The sequence below is a fragment of the Gallinula chloropus genome, assembly GCF_964237585.1.
Source record: "Gallinula chloropus genome assembly, chromosome: Z".
In the NCBI taxonomy this organism is placed as follows: domain Eukaryota; kingdom Metazoa; phylum Chordata; class Aves; order Gruiformes; family Rallidae; genus Gallinula; species Gallinula chloropus.
The window spans coordinates 77,349,647-77,367,648 of NC_140089.1; the positions used below are offsets into that span (position 1 = coordinate 77,349,647).

General features: G+C 41.9%; 1 protein-coding gene across 1 annotated transcript in view; it reads left to right on the forward strand.

Moving 5' to 3' along the window:
- ADAMTS12 (ADAM metallopeptidase with thrombospondin type 1 motif 12) overlaps positions 1 to 17,771 on the forward strand; it is a gene marked incomplete at both ends in the record, with an annotated part of 171,682 nt that extends 153,911 nt beyond the window's left edge. The window contains 6 exons of the mRNA XM_084278939.1: positions 2,571 to 3,719; positions 9,378 to 9,530; positions 12,095 to 12,268; positions 13,551 to 13,697; positions 15,396 to 15,549; positions 17,536 to 17,771. Of these exons, the coding sequence (XP_084135065.1) occupies positions 2,571 to 3,719; positions 9,378 to 9,530; positions 12,095 to 12,268; positions 13,551 to 13,697; positions 15,396 to 15,549; positions 17,536 to 17,771 (2,013 nt within the window). The remainder of the gene's footprint in view (positions 1 to 2,570; positions 3,720 to 9,377; positions 9,531 to 12,094; positions 12,269 to 13,550; positions 13,698 to 15,395; positions 15,550 to 17,535) is intronic.
- Positions 17,772 to 18,002: the final 231 nt, after the last annotated feature.

The window sequence follows — 18,002 nt, forward strand, 5'->3', positions numbered from 1 at the left end:
GAAGGGGATCTGGGCAGCAGCCAAGGTCTGTGCCCTGGCACCCCAGAGGGCAAACCCCATCCTGGGGGCATGAAACACAGCAGACCCAGCTGGCCAAAAGAGGGGACTGTCCCACGGTAAGCAGCGGTGGAGCAGCCTCACCTGGAGTGAGGGGTGCAGTGCTGGGCCCCACCGCTCAAGAAGGACGTGAAGGTCCTTGAATGTGTCCAGAGGAGAGAACAAAGTTGTGAGACGGCTGGAGGGAATGACTGTGGGGAGCAGCTGAGGACTCTGGGCTTGTCTAGCTGGGAGAGAAGGAGGCTGAGGGGTGACCCCGTGGCTCTCTGCAGCTTCCTGAGGAGGGGATATAGAGAGGGAGGTGCTGGGCTTTCTCCCTGGGACCCATGGTAATGGCTCAGAGCTGCACAGGGGAGGTTCAGACAGTACATGAGGAAGCATTTCTTTACCCAGAGGGGGTCACACACTGGAACAGGCTTTCCAGAGAGATGATCAGTGCCCAAAGCTGTTGGTTTGTGAGGCATCTGGAGAATGCCCTTAGCCACACGTTTAACTTTTGCTCAGTGCTGAGGTGGTTAGGCAGTTGGGATAGGTGATCATTGTAGGTCCTTTCCAAATGAAATAGTCTGTTCCACTCTATTCTACTCCCTTCTCAAAAACTCTCCCTTCTTTCCCTGTTGTTTTTTTTTTATTACCAAACTCACCATTGTGTTTGAGAACAGATTCAGGTAAAGTACTGATAAAATTTTGTGACAATATTAATTCATTTTATGCTGCTCACAAACCTTCATCACTGATTGTTAATTGCTTTTGGAATTGAGTAGCCACCATGTTTTAACTGCCTGTGAAAAAAACAGACAGACATTGCATCGCTGGCAGTGCAACTATATAGAAATGAACTGTTTTACAGAATACAACTGGTGCTCGTGTGTTGTTGGATTATATTTGCAAGTTACTGACAAAACTACACCTGTAGAAATTAGGGAGGGAGTGTAGGGACAGGCTGTGTCTCCTGCACAAATGACAGGATTTTCAGGAGACTTGAAACTGTAGAATCTTCTTTACTGGTGAATGATTTTACACAGGCAAAAACGCCTTTTGTTCTGAATTTATTTGGCTGTTAGAAAATCACTCCGTGTCTTCTAAACCAAACATAGTTAATTAGACAGATAATGAGGACAGAGCGTTGCATCTGCACTGAAGTATCTTTACAGTACATGTTTGTAATCTAAAGCAGAGACTTCCAAAGCTAATTGTGGGAGACAACCATTACCTCAAAAACATAATGAGGTTGGATGTTCCTTTTAACTCATGTGAATACTAATCTAAGTCGTTCCAGTGGCAAAGTCTGACAAAATAAGTGTGTTACATTTCTGTGTAAGCAACAACTTCATGCTGGTAGTTGTTGCCTTCCTCAGTAAGCAAAATCCTTTACCAAATAATTTCAGCAGCTGATGTAAACTTGCATAGTTCTGTGTGCTTTAAACGTACCGTACAGCTGGCAGTGCAGAGGGGACAGACAATAGCTAATGAGTTTTCCTCCCTGCTCCTGTTGATGCAGAACTCATGGTGTTTTACAGCTGTTAATGACAGAGTGAGCCTTGTAACACAAGGTCACTGGTGTTCCTACTGCCCCATGACCTACACTAGTTCTAAAAAGGGTTAAATGTTCCAGGTAGATGAACAGTGCTGCCATCAGAGGTTTTCATCGCTTTGTGTTGACCCAGCTGAATTAACTGACCAGGCTCCCTCTCATCCTAGGAAGGCTTCTTCCATTAAGTTGTATGTAACACCTCCATTCATTCCCAGTCATCTACTCTTACTGCATCAAACCAGAGAAGTGTATTGAAATTTCAGAAAGTCGTCAGCAGAGAAACAGCTGCTGAAGACATGGGTTGTACCTCTGGGGCTGAGGATGAAGAGAAAACAACCAAAAATTACAAAAAATCTGTGTCTCCTTAGCTTCCAGCACCCTTTGTACACAAGTGTTTCGATTTAAGTAGAAGCCAGATAGGTTAATTACTTTCAGTAGATGATAATTAGGAGACACATGCTAACAGCCCTGGTAGCATGTGGTTGTTGCACCAAGACTGAACAAAAAATCCACTTCATAAAGTCAACAAAGATCTGTGAGCTGCATGGATGATCACAGCGGGGTTTTGGGACTCTGAGTAACCAGCACTGAGCCAGTCAGATATGCTTTTGATGGCAAGATTTTAGTCTGTTTTTTATAACCCTGATAGAAAAGGTATTGGCTAAACAACTACTGTGATTCACTGAAGAAATAAAATTCTAGCATATTACTTTCATATTTTGTCTTCATCATTTAGTCTTTTTTTTTCACTGCTGTTTCCCCAAGGTGACATTTACTGTTCTAAAACCTGGAAAGAGCTCAGTGATAGCAGAACATCACTAGAATGAAGGGCTTGCTCCTCAGGGAAAGGAGCTGCTGCTACTGATTATTTATACTGATGCTTCTGTATTCTAAGCAGGTGCCATTTGATAACTTTTTTTTTTGTTGGTACGTGCAACAGAATCCATAGGGAAATACATAAATTCTGTTTCTTTTGCAGTGTACAGTTACTTGTGGTGGTGGAATAAGGACTCGTCGTGTCACTTGTGCCAAAAATAATGATGAGCCATGTGATGCTTCCAAGAGACCAAACTCCAAGGCCTTGTGTGGTCTCCAGCAATGTCCTTCTGCTGGAAGATTTTTGATACCTCCACTGGCACCCAGAAGAGGCAAGATTATAATCAGAAAAACAAGTACTAACCCTGAACAGACTCCTCCTCCAAGAATACTCATGCCAAGCCCAAGGTCCCATACAACAACACCACCACCTAGGCCTGAAAGTGTAACTCCCTGTTTGCCCACATCTTCTGATTTCGGTAATACCTCAGTAAAAGAAGGAACAGCCAACAAAATATTACAAAATAACTTTACTGGGCCAAATGATGTTTACAATTACTCAGTTGTTTCTACTGAAATTAATTCACACCAAAATACTACTTCATGGCCTTTTCAGCACAGCTTAACTACTGAAATTATAAGGCATCCTGAAAATGTTTCTGAAAGTGAGCCAGTTTCAACTGTAGAGGGTGAAGTGCAGAGAAGTGAGAATGATCCTGTCTCCTCTTTCACCAATAGTCCAGAAGTAACTTCCGGCTATGATTATTTAACTGAAGAATCTGATGATATTGATGGGGCAGTTGGAGGCAGTGAGAAACCAACTGATCTCATTTACAGCACAGAACTCAATTCTGAAATCAGAACCAGGAGCGTAACCCTCTATAGCAGCTCTCCTGTCCTTCAAAATGAGGGTGTGACTTCTCAGCCCCCCATAGCATCTCATCACCCAGAACCTTCTACGCTCCTCCCTCTTAGCAGAGCAGAACAAGGGTTGGCATTTCCAACAACAGCAAACTATATCAGTCTGCAAGTTGATGTACCAACTGTAGAAGTAACTACCCCACAAGCTTTGGTTACAGTAAGGCCCACAGTGTTTGTTGATGTACCAATAGACCAGATTGATGGGAAAAGAGACACAAAGCCACCTGACTCCATAACCTCCGGCACACAGTCGTCAGGTCTGGAGCATAGTCTCAGAAACCAAAGTGCAATATCTGAGGGGATTTTGACAAGTGTCACACCAAACAGCCTCCTAATAACACCCAACAATTTGCATGGTGATGCCTACTGGATAGTAGGCAACTGGAGTGAGGTAAGTTATTTTTAACTCATGAGAACTGGAGAGTCTGAACAGCTGTCTGAACCCCTACTGAGGAAGTAGAGCATCTTACTTTGTCATGATTACCTTAAATTTGTATTGTGCATTCAGATGAAAAATACCTGTCATGAAATTGGTAATTTGGAATATCTAATGTTACATTGCTTACATAGAATGTGTCTATTTTTATGGATTCTGCAGAACTACACATAACTCTTCCAAGGATGTGACATTCAGGTTTGACTATAACAAGAGTTCTGACTATTAAAGAGTTTGTTTCAGGGCACTGCAAAAAATTATGTAATTATCTTAATCCTGGAGACACTAAATGAATATGCTTGTATTTCCAAATAGTACATAATGCAAGTTAGCTGTAGGTGTGCTGTTATTTCCCAATTTTCACTTACCTATAATTTGTCTCTAAATTATGTATGTTTTCTGACTTAGTATGAGACTAAGTCATGTCGTGTAGGTAAATGTCATGGTTTGACCCTGGTCAGCAGCTCAGCCCCACACAGCTGCTTGCTTAGTCCCCTGCAGTAGGATGCAGGAGAGAACTGGAAGGGTAAAAGTGAGAAAACTGATGGATTGAGATAAAGACAGTTCAATAGGTAAAGCAAAAGCTGCACAGACAAGCAAAGCACGACAAGGGATTCATTCCCCACTTCCCATGGGCAGACAGGTGTTCAGCCATCCCCAGGAAAGCAGGGCTCCGTGGCACCTAACAGTGACTTGGGAAGACAAACGCCATCACTCCAAACATTTCTTCCTTCTCCCCCCAGCTCTGCATGCTGAGCATGATGCTGTATGATATAGGATATCCCTTGGGTCAGTTGGGGTCAGCTGTCCCAGCTGTATCCCCTCCCAAATCCTTGTGCCCCTCCCAGCCTGCTCAGTGGTGGGGTGGTGTGAGGAGGAGAAAAGGCCTTGGCTCTGTGAGCACTGCTCAGCAGTGACAAAACCATCTTTGTGTTATCAGCTCTGTTTTCTGCATAAATGCAAAACAAAGCCCTGTACCAGCTAATATGTGGAAAACTAACCCTGTCCCGATCAAAACCAGCACAGTAAACTAGCTCTATTACAATAAAAAACAAATAATAACATAGATACTTAAAGCATATTTTAGTTGGCTATTAAAAGGTTTTTGTGGTGCATTTCTATCTCATTCCTCCATCAGCATTTGTGTCCACCATTAAGCAAATACCTCTGAACTCAGAACCGAGTTCTGCCTGGTAAAACCAGTTTGAATCTAATAGCAAAGATAAAAATACTAGTCTGCAGTTAAACTGGTATTTGTAATTTGTCCAGCGCATGTTCATGGGAAGAGGTGTTGTAACGTTCTGCACCTTTTTTTGAAGTTTAGGTGATCACATATTCCAGCTGAGTTGTAACAGTTGTAAACTAAAAGCATTTTGTCTGCTTGGCATAGGAGTTGGAATCCTCAGGCTGGTGTTTGTGGTTGTACACTGTCTTTGGATGCAGCAGCTGGTAATTAAGTGTTACACTACGTCTTGTTTGAATGAAGAAATTAACTGTTAGCTCATCTGCATTACTGGCTGTGCCAAAACGAACTTTTAAATTTTTAATGATAATGAAATTTAATCAAAACAGTTGTTAACATCCTGTAATACTCACTTTTGAAAGCGCTGTCTTTCTGTTTGAGTAAATAAAACAAGCACAGCCTGCAGGGAGTTTGGAAACCCTTTTGAAGTGTAAAGCAGCTGGAAGATACTTCATTCAAAGGTGATGACTTGTCTCAGTTTCCTGTGATCCCTGGTCATCACTGAATGGTTGCAATACTTGGGTAACTTCTGTGCAGGAGCGATATATGTTGTAGAGTTTTCTGTGGCCTCCAAAAAGTGCTCACTGTTTTTTGTATAGTGCTGTTGCCTTTCCTTTACCAATACCCAGCACCGGGGCTTTTGAGAGAAAGGCTCTGTAACATTACTGTGTCTGAGATGGAAATTTTGGAGAGGTCAGGGCTCGTGGGAGGGCAACCACCCAATTCCAGCAGCTGTAATAAGAGAATATAGAATATATACAATAAATTTCTGTCTTTCCCACTGTAAATTTTTATTTTAATGTAAACAGTTATTTTTATGATCATGGATTTTGTATTCTTCACATCATCATACCTGAAGTAAGAGACTCCCTCTTTTCTCTGATGCCCTTTTTTAACCAGAGCCCTGCAGGAGGGTATTTGAAGTGTCTTTTCATGTTCATACTCTATCACCAAGGACCTGTTGGTTACAAATTTTCACCAATGAAAACAATCTTGTCACGTTTTCAACTAGACCATATTTCTGTCATCTGCTAAAATTGCTTTATGGGATCATGTCAAAGTGCATCACCTCAGCTGGCTCTCTGTTTTCATTAAGCCTGTACCCCTGTCAGAGAAGGATTATAAAATCATAAAATGGTTTGGGTTCAAAGGGACTTCTAAAGGTCATCCAGCTCAACCCCCTGCAACGGGCAGGGACACCTTCAACTAGACCGGGTTGCTCAGAGACCAGGTATCAGATCAACTTGCATCATTTGTCCTAGATATCTCCATGTGGGCCATTTTATTGCTTTATCATATTTCTTAATATTTACTGTTTTGATCCTGATTGTTTAATAATTTGCCTTTGTAGATTCTTGTGAAGTAAAGTTAGGTGAAGTGTTCCATTAGTCCACAGATCTGCCTTTTCCTAAAGATAACTTGAAGGATGTTCTTCACTAACCCTCTGGGACTTTCCCAATCTGTTTAAAACATTAATTTTTAACAGTTCAAATATAATTCAAGAACACTTGAATTAATATTGAGGTAAAGTCAATACATTTGGTTTCACAGCTTAATGAAATCAATTCAAGGGTAATTAATGCATGCAACTTACTTTACTATTCTTTAGTGTTCCAGTAGTTTTTTGCTGTTCTTGTTCAAGCAATTATTACTTGTTAAAAGTAACTTTGTGAAGACTAGCACAGATAACTTTTTTCTTTTTCACCAAGTATGCAGAAGAGAAGGTGTTGAAAAACAGAATTTGTGGATATCCTGGGAGATATTCTGAAGCCATCTAGACCTGTCCTGGGCAACTGGCTCTAGGTGGCCCAGGTTGAGCAGGTGGTTGGACAAGGTGACATCCAGAGGTTCTTTCCAACCTCAGCTATTCTGTGATTCTAGAAATAAGTTAGCTATTATCTTTCTCCTTAAATAAAATTTTGGGGTTTCCTCCCACATCTTGATTCTAGCGTTCACGGGACCTTTTCTTCTTGGCCATTACTTTTAATTCAGTTTTAGTCTACAATTTTCTGACTTTTATTTTTGCCTTCTATTTTCTTGTCCTTAGTGGAACTTCGTGCCTGTTTTTAGATGACATCTTTCCAAGGCATTGATATTTCAAGACCATTGCATCTACCTAGTTGAATCTCTTGCTGTGTTCTCTATCTTTCTCCTTTAGTGACTGCCAATATTCTGACATCTCTTTGCCCCGTAGGGTATGTCTATACTAATAATGACAAAAGGGAAAAGCAGTAGGTCTTCCTATCTTCAGAGCAATCATTCTCCTTTATGTAACATGAAACAATGGTCAAGAAAGCTAAAGCTTTCTGCCAGTAGTATTTCCAGCATTGTGCCTTTCTCTGTTCGTTCACAACTGGCACATAACAGTTTTTGAAAGAATCCTGCTGTGTTTCACCTCTGTCTGACAAGAACATAAAGCTGTGTAAGTATGCTCTGCCCAACATGATCCCTGATGCTAACTTTGATCTTCTCATGAATGCTCAGAATGGGGCTTTGGCTAAAGACTAGGCAGCCCTTCAAAGTCATGGTGTTATCAGACTGGTACAGCAGGGCTGGGAGGAGACATCAAATAGCGTCCAAGAGGAGGACAGTCCATCTTGAACAGACAAGTTGTCTTGGATGGGCATGTGATTATTCAAACTGAACAGTAGTACACAGGCCTCTTTAGTGTGATCTTTGTGGGTTCTTGTCCTGGTTTTGGTCAGGATGGAGTTAACTTCTTTTGTAGCAGCGGATGGAATGCTGTGTTTGGGTGTTAAAATGAAAGCCGTGCTGATAACACCCTGATGGTTTTAGTTGCTGTCAGACAGTCAAGGACTTTCTCAGCTCTTCATATTTCTCTATTCATGAGAAAGGAGGGGAGAAGCCAGGACAGGTGACCCAAACTGGCCAAAGAGAGTATTCCATGCCAATTACGTCCTGCTCAGTATAAAGGGGGGCTGGTGGGAGGAGGAGGGGACGGGTCCAGGACACACGGTTTTAGGAGACAGTCGGGTTCCGGGACGGCTCTGGGTGGCACGGCCTGAGCTGTGGGTTTGGTGAGAAACTGCATTGTGTATCAACAGTTTCATAGATTTTTTTGCTCTAAAGTCCTGTTAGCATTGTTATATTGTATCTTTCTGCTATTCTAGTAACCTATCCTTACCCCAACCCACAGGCTTTTGGTTTCTTGGTTTTGGGGTTGTTATTTGCCCCTTCCTTTTCCCTTCCCTTGCCTCACCCTTCTTCCCCCACCTCTTCCCCTGCTCTTTTCCTTTAAAGAGCAGGCAGCTGCTTGGATCTCGGCTCTCAGCCGGGGTAAAACCACGACAGTTCTTGGACATGTGTCTCAGGAATCTGAGGATCTGAAGATGGCACACTTGCAGAGTCCTTACAGATTCACACTCTCCATAAGTTCAGAAATTCTTTGTATGACCATTAACTGTTTTCTTCCATTTCTCCACCAGAATCTGGTAACAGCTACATGTCTTCAGTATTGGTTTTAGGAGGGGGGTGGGTGGGTTCTGCCTTAGTTTCAGCTTAGCTTTCCTTGTCTCTCCAAAGACACTTACTCAGCTTTCCCCATTAAACTCTCCTGCTTCTACGTAGGGAGTTCAGACCTCACAGGGGCAGTTGCTTTCTTCACCGTTTTGTTGACTTAATCCAAGATTGATTATGCAGTGTCTTACGCCAGCTACAGGCTACCTGGCATGTGTTGGATTTGACTTAATGAGTATAGTTCTTTGTCGCTCCCTTTTTAAGAGAGAAGAAGGTAAATGTGTGTCTCTGGCCACTTTCCTGCTTCAGAATACCATGACAGTGACTTTCTGGTTGAACAGTGTGCACTCTTGGAATCTCGACTGGCATGATGAATATGCTCCTCCCTTAAACACTAAAACCCTCCCAAATGCTGGAAAAATTTAGCCACTCTCTGAATTAATAATTTCAAAAATCCTTTTCCTATGCAGTTTCCCCAAGAGTCTCACATGGTTTATGAGACAGACTTTGAAAATTATATACACAATTTGCTGAATATCTCAGCAGTGCTAGGGATGGAGAGGCAACACTGCTGAAGATTTGATGCGATGACATTTTGCACTGGATCCCCAAAGATCACCAGAGGAAACATTCAAACCACTGGTACACATTTAGAAAATTTGCCAAAGAGCAGTACACAGTATGAATCAGAATTGGTATTTATATTGGCAATGAAAAGACCTCCTTCAGAACCCTAAGTATGGCTTAGGTGAATTTGAAATCTTTTGAGCATTTCAGATAAACAAGGTCATCTTAACTAGCTCTAGATATTTACATTTAGGTTCCTGGATTGTTTCCACAATGCTTTTTTAACACTGAGTTTGCCCCTGCGCTTTCCTCTTACCCTTGTGCAGTGCTCTACCACCTGTGGAATGGGAGCTTTCTGGAGACATGTGGAGTGCAGCAGCAGGAACACTTCTCACTGTCAGCACATGAAAAAGCCTGATCCTGCAAAAAAATGTTATCTCCGCCCGTGTGCAAGCTGGAAAACAGGAAATTGGAGCAAGGTAACTTCATTCAGAGCTGTGTGCAAGCAGCAAGTCTGCTAACTTCAGAGTAGGGAGTTCTAAAGACTTAATTTTTAAAATAATTATTTACTCAGTAAATGCATACAATTCCCAGTTGACCATTCAACATTAATTTACTAATTTCCTGACTAACTTATTTATGGAAGCATATCCTGTGTGGGGTTTGTGCTCATTAACTCCTAAAGCAGGGCTCACTGTCCACGTTCTGTGGAGAACCTAGGGCAAAGCTGTACATGTTTGCATGTGACATCTCTTTGATCTCTGCTCTAGAGGCATGTCATAATTTTAAGACACAAGTGGGAATTTGGAAGAGGGAATTGGCATGTTCCTATTCACCCTTGCCAAGCTGTATTTTCTCTTGTGTGACACGCTCTGTTCCACATTAATGTAACCTCTGAGTTTTACAACTAGAGAGAAATGCATTGGGGAAATGCCTGCTGTGGCTGGGGTCTTACTTGATATACACAGGCCTGGACAAGTGGCAGAAGAGTGTCCAAGGTGCTAAGTGAAAGCCAAACAATTGTGTTTCAGTTCTTTTTTGGTATCATAAGATTTGTGATGAACGCCTGGAAGGACTTACGTGACCTCAGGGTGCCTAAAATTTGGGCTTGAAACAGCAAGGTGTTTTTCAAGACTCAAAAAAGAAAACCCACAGAATTATAATAAATAATATTGATTTAATAAAGACAGAGATGGATCTCTCAAACTTTCCCAATATGGTGGAAATTGTTGCCGTTGAACTAGAGGGCAGCTTCATACAAAGAAAAGGTTAGAGTTACAAAACCTGTGTTATGTCATTGAGCTCTTTCATGTAGAATTGATTTGTACATGACATACATGACTCTTGAGAAAGTCCAAGAAAGGCCAAGGCATTACATAACTACATTTAAACCTTCAAAACTGATTTTAAATGATACATAGACATTCTGCAGTCTGAATTGCAGCCAGGCAGATTTCACCTTTGCTTTTTCTTCATGAATTTCATTGTTATTGCAACCAGTGGATGATAGTTATGTCACAAAAAGTGCTTAGAAATCAAGTTTAATGATAAAATATAGAAAACAAATGTTTTAAAGTACCAGCCCAACTATGAGGCCAATTTCAGACAAACAGCTTTTCTTAGCAGACTTCTGTTGTGTTAGACAGCCTTGTTTTCCAGAAATTGGACTATACAAACCTAATTATATTTTCATATATAAAAATGGTTATTTTTGTTCACTTTTGCAAGTAGCAGTTGTTTTTCTTTTTCCTCATTTCAGACATTTTTATGTGATTTTATGACAGCAAGATAGCTATATTCCCCTACTAATGTAGTAAAGCTTTCTCCATTCCCTCTCTTTTATCCAATTGTTCCCCTACCCAAAAAGCAGGGTGCTTTAGACAAGATCTTACAGCCTCAGTTTAATATCAGATATAATTTGCACATATTTTGGGGCTGTGTGTACTAAGTTTCTTGCACAGTCATTTCTGTCCATTGTTTCTATCCAGATGGACAGAAGATTCTGTGAACAAGAGCATGGACTCTCCTTGCATCCATCCTTCAGCTCCCTGGGATAGTATTATATTCAGTTTCCTTGTTCAGCTGAAGAATGCTTATTTATGCAGAGAACAGCATCAGTTGTTGTATTGCATCATGAGGTTATTCAGTGGTGTCAGTAGAATTTACTTTAATTCTGGATCAAGGCTAAATAATTAAATGTGTGCTTGTCCTTATCCTCCTGGCAGTAAATTCAGTTCTTTGTCAACAGCAGGAGAGGTCCTGGGCTTTGATAGGTGGGAACACATCCTGGTGCTGCTGCATGAGGCCTTGGGGCAAGCTCTTGGGAGAAACAGGAGAGTGAAAGGGCTTGCATAGCTCACCAGTAGTGCTGTGGGCTGGGAAGTGATTTCACAGGCTGTGAGTGTCTGTCTCTCCCATTCTTTCATGCCCAGGCTGCTTTTGGGGTATGGATCCTCCTGGTGCCATGCAGGAGCAAGGAAGGAGAGGGTGGGAACTGCTGCTGTGGGATGAGTCCGCCAGTGGCAGTGGCAGCAGCTGAAGTCTGTGGGCTAAGATGAGTAGCAGTTTTGTCAGCCTGGGCAATCTGCTGCCATGGATGCTGACGTCTCCCGTGGTGAATGGGAAATCAGTGTAAGCAGCTGTGCCTCTCTCCTCCCTTCCTCCCACAGAAACAGCAAAAGAACTGACAATTTCCCTGCATACAGGGATTGTTGTCAGGATTTGTTTGTTGTATTTACTGCATTATGACTCTTCTACTATGGCATTTTTGGAAATAGCTGGGAAGATTCCCTAATTAAATATACATTCATGTTACTAATGGATGTTCCAGTGAAGAAAGGGAAATATTTGTATGGTGTGCTCTGACTTGCTATGATGAAGACCACAGTTTTTAAGCCTAACAACAGATTGTTGTTACAGTAAACTGGAAATTCCTTCTGTGAGTCAAGATGTTCAAAGCTCGAACTGTCCTCTGTGACTTGGGAAGGGACAGCTGCTCAGCGAGCCTCATTTGGAGATGTGCTCCTTTCTGTTCCCTGTACAGTGCTCTGCTAACTGCAACGGTGGTCTCAAGACACGAGATGTTCACTGCATTGACGTTCGGGAAAAGCGACTTCTGAGGCCTTTTCACTGCCAATTACTTGGATATAAGCCAAAACTCAACGCTATTTGTAATGTGGAGCCCTGCTTGCAGTGGCGTGTGGAGCCCTGGAATGAGGTATTGTTCTTTAAAAGAAGCTTTGGGTAGGAGCAGTTAGCTGTTAATTAGCAGTGAGGGTGAGATCCCATGCTGCTAACTTTAACTGAAAGGAAGACATACAGTTAGTACCACAGAGAGTCTTTGTGTATGGTTACAGCAGAAGTTATCATAGATGTTCAGACTTCCCAGAATCATTCTTAGGATTGTATTCAGTACTAAGCTAGGGCTGTGAATTACCATAAGCTGAAAGAGAGGAGCAGATGGCCTGGAAGAGGATTTGTTTTAACTATGCTGCTGGATCAGTAAATGTGATTCATTCGGACTGATCCCTTCTGCTGCCATTTTAATGTGCTTTGTCATCATGATTAATTTAGAATTTTCCTTTTGACTCTTGGGCTGGAATTTTATGGGGCCAGAGACTGAGGTGGGGCATGAGATCAATACATCTTTTGGGCCACTTTGTAATGTAAATCTGTGCCAACATTCTCATAGGCAGCCAGACACATATTTATGTCAGCTAAAGCCCACAGTCTGATTACATTTTAGTTATTTACTCACACTAAAAGCAGCATTGGAGAAAACACCACAATTTGCAGCACAGTGGACCCAGTTCTTAAGGGTTCAAGGAGCTCATAACATGTTGCTTCCTTACAGGCCACTGACAAATCACACCTGTGATAAGGAGGACAGGAGGATGTGAGTTGCCTATCAGAGCAATCATCAAGGGTTCTGAAGAGTAGCCAAATGATTGTACCTATTTGCCACTCAAAATATTCTATAAAAAACACTTGTGCAGCCCTGGCAGTTGTCCTCATGCTAAGGATACTGGATAGAATTGGACTGAAAAGTTCATTTATGAGATATCAGCTCTGTTCCTCTGACTGTAGGGATGCAGTTCCCTGTAGGACAGGAACAGTGCATTATTCAAAGTGTATCTGGGATCTTATTTCATGTCAGAATACGAAATTTTTTGTGTATTTCAAGCAGGCTCTACTACAGGCCTAGGCAATAATAGTTTCCCCCAAGTATTTTGCATCAATAATGGCTTCTTCCCTGTCTAGTTTTTCAAGCCTGTGATGACATAAGTGTCTCCATGCAGAGCTTTTCTTCATATCTGAACTGCAAGATGTGGTATGCAGGCCAGTCTGTGTATCTTTCTAAATCACATGGGTCGGTGACAGGCTTCTTGTTGCCTGTGGCTTCACATTTCTAAGTGAAGAGTTTTTACTCCTGCCCTTAGGGTGTGTTTCTGGGTTCTCATCCGTTCTCACCTCATGTGTTTGTGTACCCTTTGTGATAGTGTTCAAGAACATGTGGTGGTGGCCAGCAAAAACGACACGTCTACTGCCCAGAAGAGGGCTACTGTGATGGGACAAAAAGACCTAATGCCATTGCACCATGCAACAGGCAACCATGTACACAGTGGATTAACCAGACCTGGGGCCCGGTAGGATTCAGTTCTTATTTATTTGCCCATATTTGGTCATGTTATCCACTGGTCAGTGAACAAGTCAGCAAGGATAATGTCTTATGCACAGCTAGGACTACAATGGGAGGTCTTCTGAAAATATTACTAACCATTTTAAAGCCAGCCTGTTTGAGTTCCCCCGGTGATAGACATTTCAGTGTTTACTTTTTGTTGCTGCATTAGATGTTGCTGAAGGACTGGGTTGGTTTTTTTTTTTTGCTTTTGTAGTAAAAATGAGATACCATTTACAGTCTTCCATTACTCATTTTCAATTTTCTACTGTTTAAGACTGCTGAGTGCACGGGGTGAGCTTTAAACCAACTTTGTGGAATACTGGACTTGGCCACACAAACAGAAGTTCTAAATTTTGACCAATAGCCTTCTACTTTGGCATCTGGAAATCTAATGGACAAATACAAGGTTTATCTTTGGGGACCTTCCCCTTCTGCAATACATGCTTACTTATGAAGAAACTGTTACATCTAATAAACCTTTCCTTTGTTTCTCTAATAAACCTATTCATACATTGCAAATACTCCTCATAGCAGAAGACAATGTTGATAGAGCACCAAAAGCCAGGAGCCACAAATGAGGAAACAATGAGTCATTTAAGGAAACGGAGTCATTTAACACAGAAAATTTAATGAGTTGGTATTGACACAAAGCCATTAGTTTGGATATGAGTGTAATGTAATGCAGAGTTAGTATAACACTTCGCTATGGAATGAAAATGTTGAGACATGCATAAAATAAGCAAATGGATGCCAAAATGTACAGCAACATTTTTACTGATTTATTAGTCCCCTTTATTTTACATTATAAATACATTATTTTAAATCTTAATATAAAGTTGCGTCAAGAGTACCTAAGACCTTTCATTCTCTATGCACAGAGATACACATTAGAGAGAGGATAATTTGCAGAAAAATTAAAGAGGTACCAGTCCTGTCTTCATCTCTTCTGCTTCACTAGCTAGTATTCTTTATCTGCTGAAGCATTTTATCTTGCTGGCCACTGTGTATCTGAGGAGAAAAAGAATTTTAAGTTAGCTGGAGTTCTCAGATGCTCTGGGATGTCAGAAGAATTAAGTACATTTACAGAATAGTACAGGAACATGTTTTGAAAATGTTCCCTTTTATGGCCATCTGTGTGCAGCCAGAACAAACAGCTGGCAGTTGTTTTGCAGTCGTAAAGAAAAGGTAACCACAGTGTAAATGTCACCAAAGAAAAAACATCTCACTGGGCTGTTCTTAAATCTTCTGCTTGTTCATTTCTAGACCTAACATTGCAATTGATTATTCATGTTTCATTTAGATGGTGAGAATACACAGCAAACAAAAAATGTCAGTGTGCAGTACTGATTTGGGTTACTAATCTCTTTGTAGGACTGGCATTTCAGATCGTCCTCATTCTCCTCTGTAGAAAACAGTCCTTTAACCCTGGTTACACAATCCAAGATGCTGTATTTATACTATTTACCCCTCCACTGTCTCCTGCCAAATCTGGCCAGAATGCACCATGGAAGTGTCTGGATGGAAAATGCAGTACACAGAGCACTTCGGTGTCATTGGTTCTGGACCATGTGGCATTTTAGCTTCCTGTCACATTACAATACTGTCATACTACACAATTTCCATATAAAAGAGTTTTATATATTTTTTAATTGCTCTCTTTCAGTGCACTGTTTCTTGTGGAGAGGGCACTCAGCAAAGAACTGTGAAGTGCGTGAATATAGAAACTAATGAAACCGAAGATGACGGTCTGTGTGTGATTACACCTAAGCCCACAGAATATCAGAAATGCAATATGCAAGAGTGCAGGAAAAGTACAGGTATGATACTACACCAGCATCTGACACCCATTTTTGCTCCGGTTCTGCAGAAACTGGGAGCTGACCTAATTTATCAGCTTGCTGTGAATACAGGTCAGCCTGACCTGCTACAGCTCAGCTGCACAGTTGGCAGAATCACACTGTTAGGCTCTCCAGCCCTGCTGGCTTTGTGTCAGGGATGCAGCTCTCTTGAGGATCCAACCCTAATTTATCTTGCCACAAGCTGGATGAATGGGTCTGCTTGTGCTGACGGGTGTTGGGTAACTCACAGGCTGCTCCGAGGGCTGTCGAAGGACACGCTGTGTGTCTGAACAGACGCCACGTCTTAAGAGAGAGACCCCTGTGGAACTGCGAATTCTGGACTGGGAGTGCAAGCAAAGTGAGACAGGCACTACAGAAAACCCGGATATAGTATTTACACCATAAATCCTGTGTCCCACAGGGTGAAACTGCCTCCAAAATGAAGACGTGGGGAGAAGTCTTCCTGGGAGTCAGGGTGTCCTGTACCTCTCTCCTTCAGGAGCCTGGTTATATAGCTGATTTATAGACCAGGAAAGGAAGTGGCTGGGAAGGGCAGAAGTTTGCAGAAGGGTATCTTTATATGTAATCCATGTACTGCAGTATTCAGCAGATACCCTCAGGTAGGTGAGTCCTTCTGGAAAAGCCTTCAAAGGCCTTTTGGAGGAGGATTCTTCTTAGCAAGCGAACAGTATGGGTGCAATGTGATAGTGAGAGAAGGTGACTCCTGAGGGCAGCACAGGAGAGTGATGCTGTTCAAGCACATGTTTTGCCCTAAGGTTGAATTCGTCTGCTTATCTCCAATCCCTCTCATGTGCAGAAAGACAGACTCATAAATGATACCTACACAGATCAGTAATAGCTATTTCTGTGAATAAAAGCTCAAGGGGGCAGTAAGACCTAAAAGCCTTACTGGGTAGACCAGTGGTCAGCGCAGCCCAATATTGTGTCTCTAGCAATGACATTAGAGGATGCTACTTAGGGAGAATGCAAGAGTTTAGGCCTTCCCTGTGATTCATTTCCATGGTGTTCCTGCAGCATCCCCAACTAACATCACTACCAAAGGCACCCCTTATAGTGCCTTTTAGTTTAAATTTATGGAAGTTTTTCCATTAGTATGTTGCATCTGTTTTTTACCCTGCAATGCTGTCTGCTTCTACCCTCTCCTGTGGTAGAAAGTTCTAGAGGTACACAGCCTGCTGTGAGAAGAAGTGCTTTTATCTTTTAAACTGCCTTTACGCTGGTTTCACTGAGTTTCCCCAGTCGTAGTGACGAGGGATTTGCCAAACAACAGCCATGAATCTGGCTAACCCAACGCCTTCCTGCTTTTGCAACTTGACTGTCGCCCTAACCATCCATCTTCTCTTGCAGCTGAGGACCCCTTTTTGTAACATTTAACTAAATTTGTCACAACTCATTTATTAAAGCTACCACAGACCTATCAACACCATAGTTCTTACAGAATCAGTCCCTGGCTTATTCTGGTGCTGCAGAAATTCAGGTGCAGTCAGGCTGAACATGTAGTTGCACGTGCCTTGTCTGTGCTCTTCTGCCTGCCCTGCACAGCTCTGCAGCAAGCTGCACTTGTCTTCAACACATTATTGCAAGAGTGCAAAAGTACCAAGAAATCATCGTTGCTAGATTTTTCTCTTGCAGTTCTTAAAAGCAGAAGCATTACAGTGAAAAATACAGATGAGCTGTGTCTGCTGCAGAAGTAAAGCCTCACTGAACAGTAATGTGATAGTGCTGTATTTTCCAAGTCACAAGGTCGTGTGAAGTTTCATACAGGACCTATTCACTTAAAAATCCTAAAATTTCGGGGGATCAAGCTGACCTGTAGTACAAAGGAAGAGAAAGCTATCAGAAATAACATGGCATGACTGTTTGGCATAAGCAGTTTAAAATTCTGTAAATACAGATAATTTGGGAGCAAAATAGAGCTAATTCTTCTCACCTTCTCCACCACAGGGGTACCCTGCAGCAGAGACCAGCTCTCAGTTCACTTCTGCCAGAGGCTGAAAGGCATTGGCAAGTGCGTGCTGCCATCAATACAGACTCAGTGCTGCTTCACGTGTAGTCAGCCCCGAACCCGTAACAAAGCAAGATACTGGGATCAGCAAGGCCTCAAACAACAAAATTACACTAAATCTAGAAGAAAATCACCTCGGAACCAAGAAAACAACAACCAAGCTCCTCAGCACTAGCTTTGAGTTGGGCTTCTGTTGTCAGGTTTCACGTTCCTTCTTTTCTTTTTTTTTTTTTTTTTTCTGAAGCATCCACCATAAATGGAAATCTCTGATCAGAGCTGGGGAAACACATCCCATAGGGTTATCAGTCCTAATGTACTGCTTCGAATTTTTCTCTGTAATAGTGGAAAATTTGTAACATAATTTGCAATTTAGCAGCAGCTAGTACTCCTTAGGCATGCATAGAGG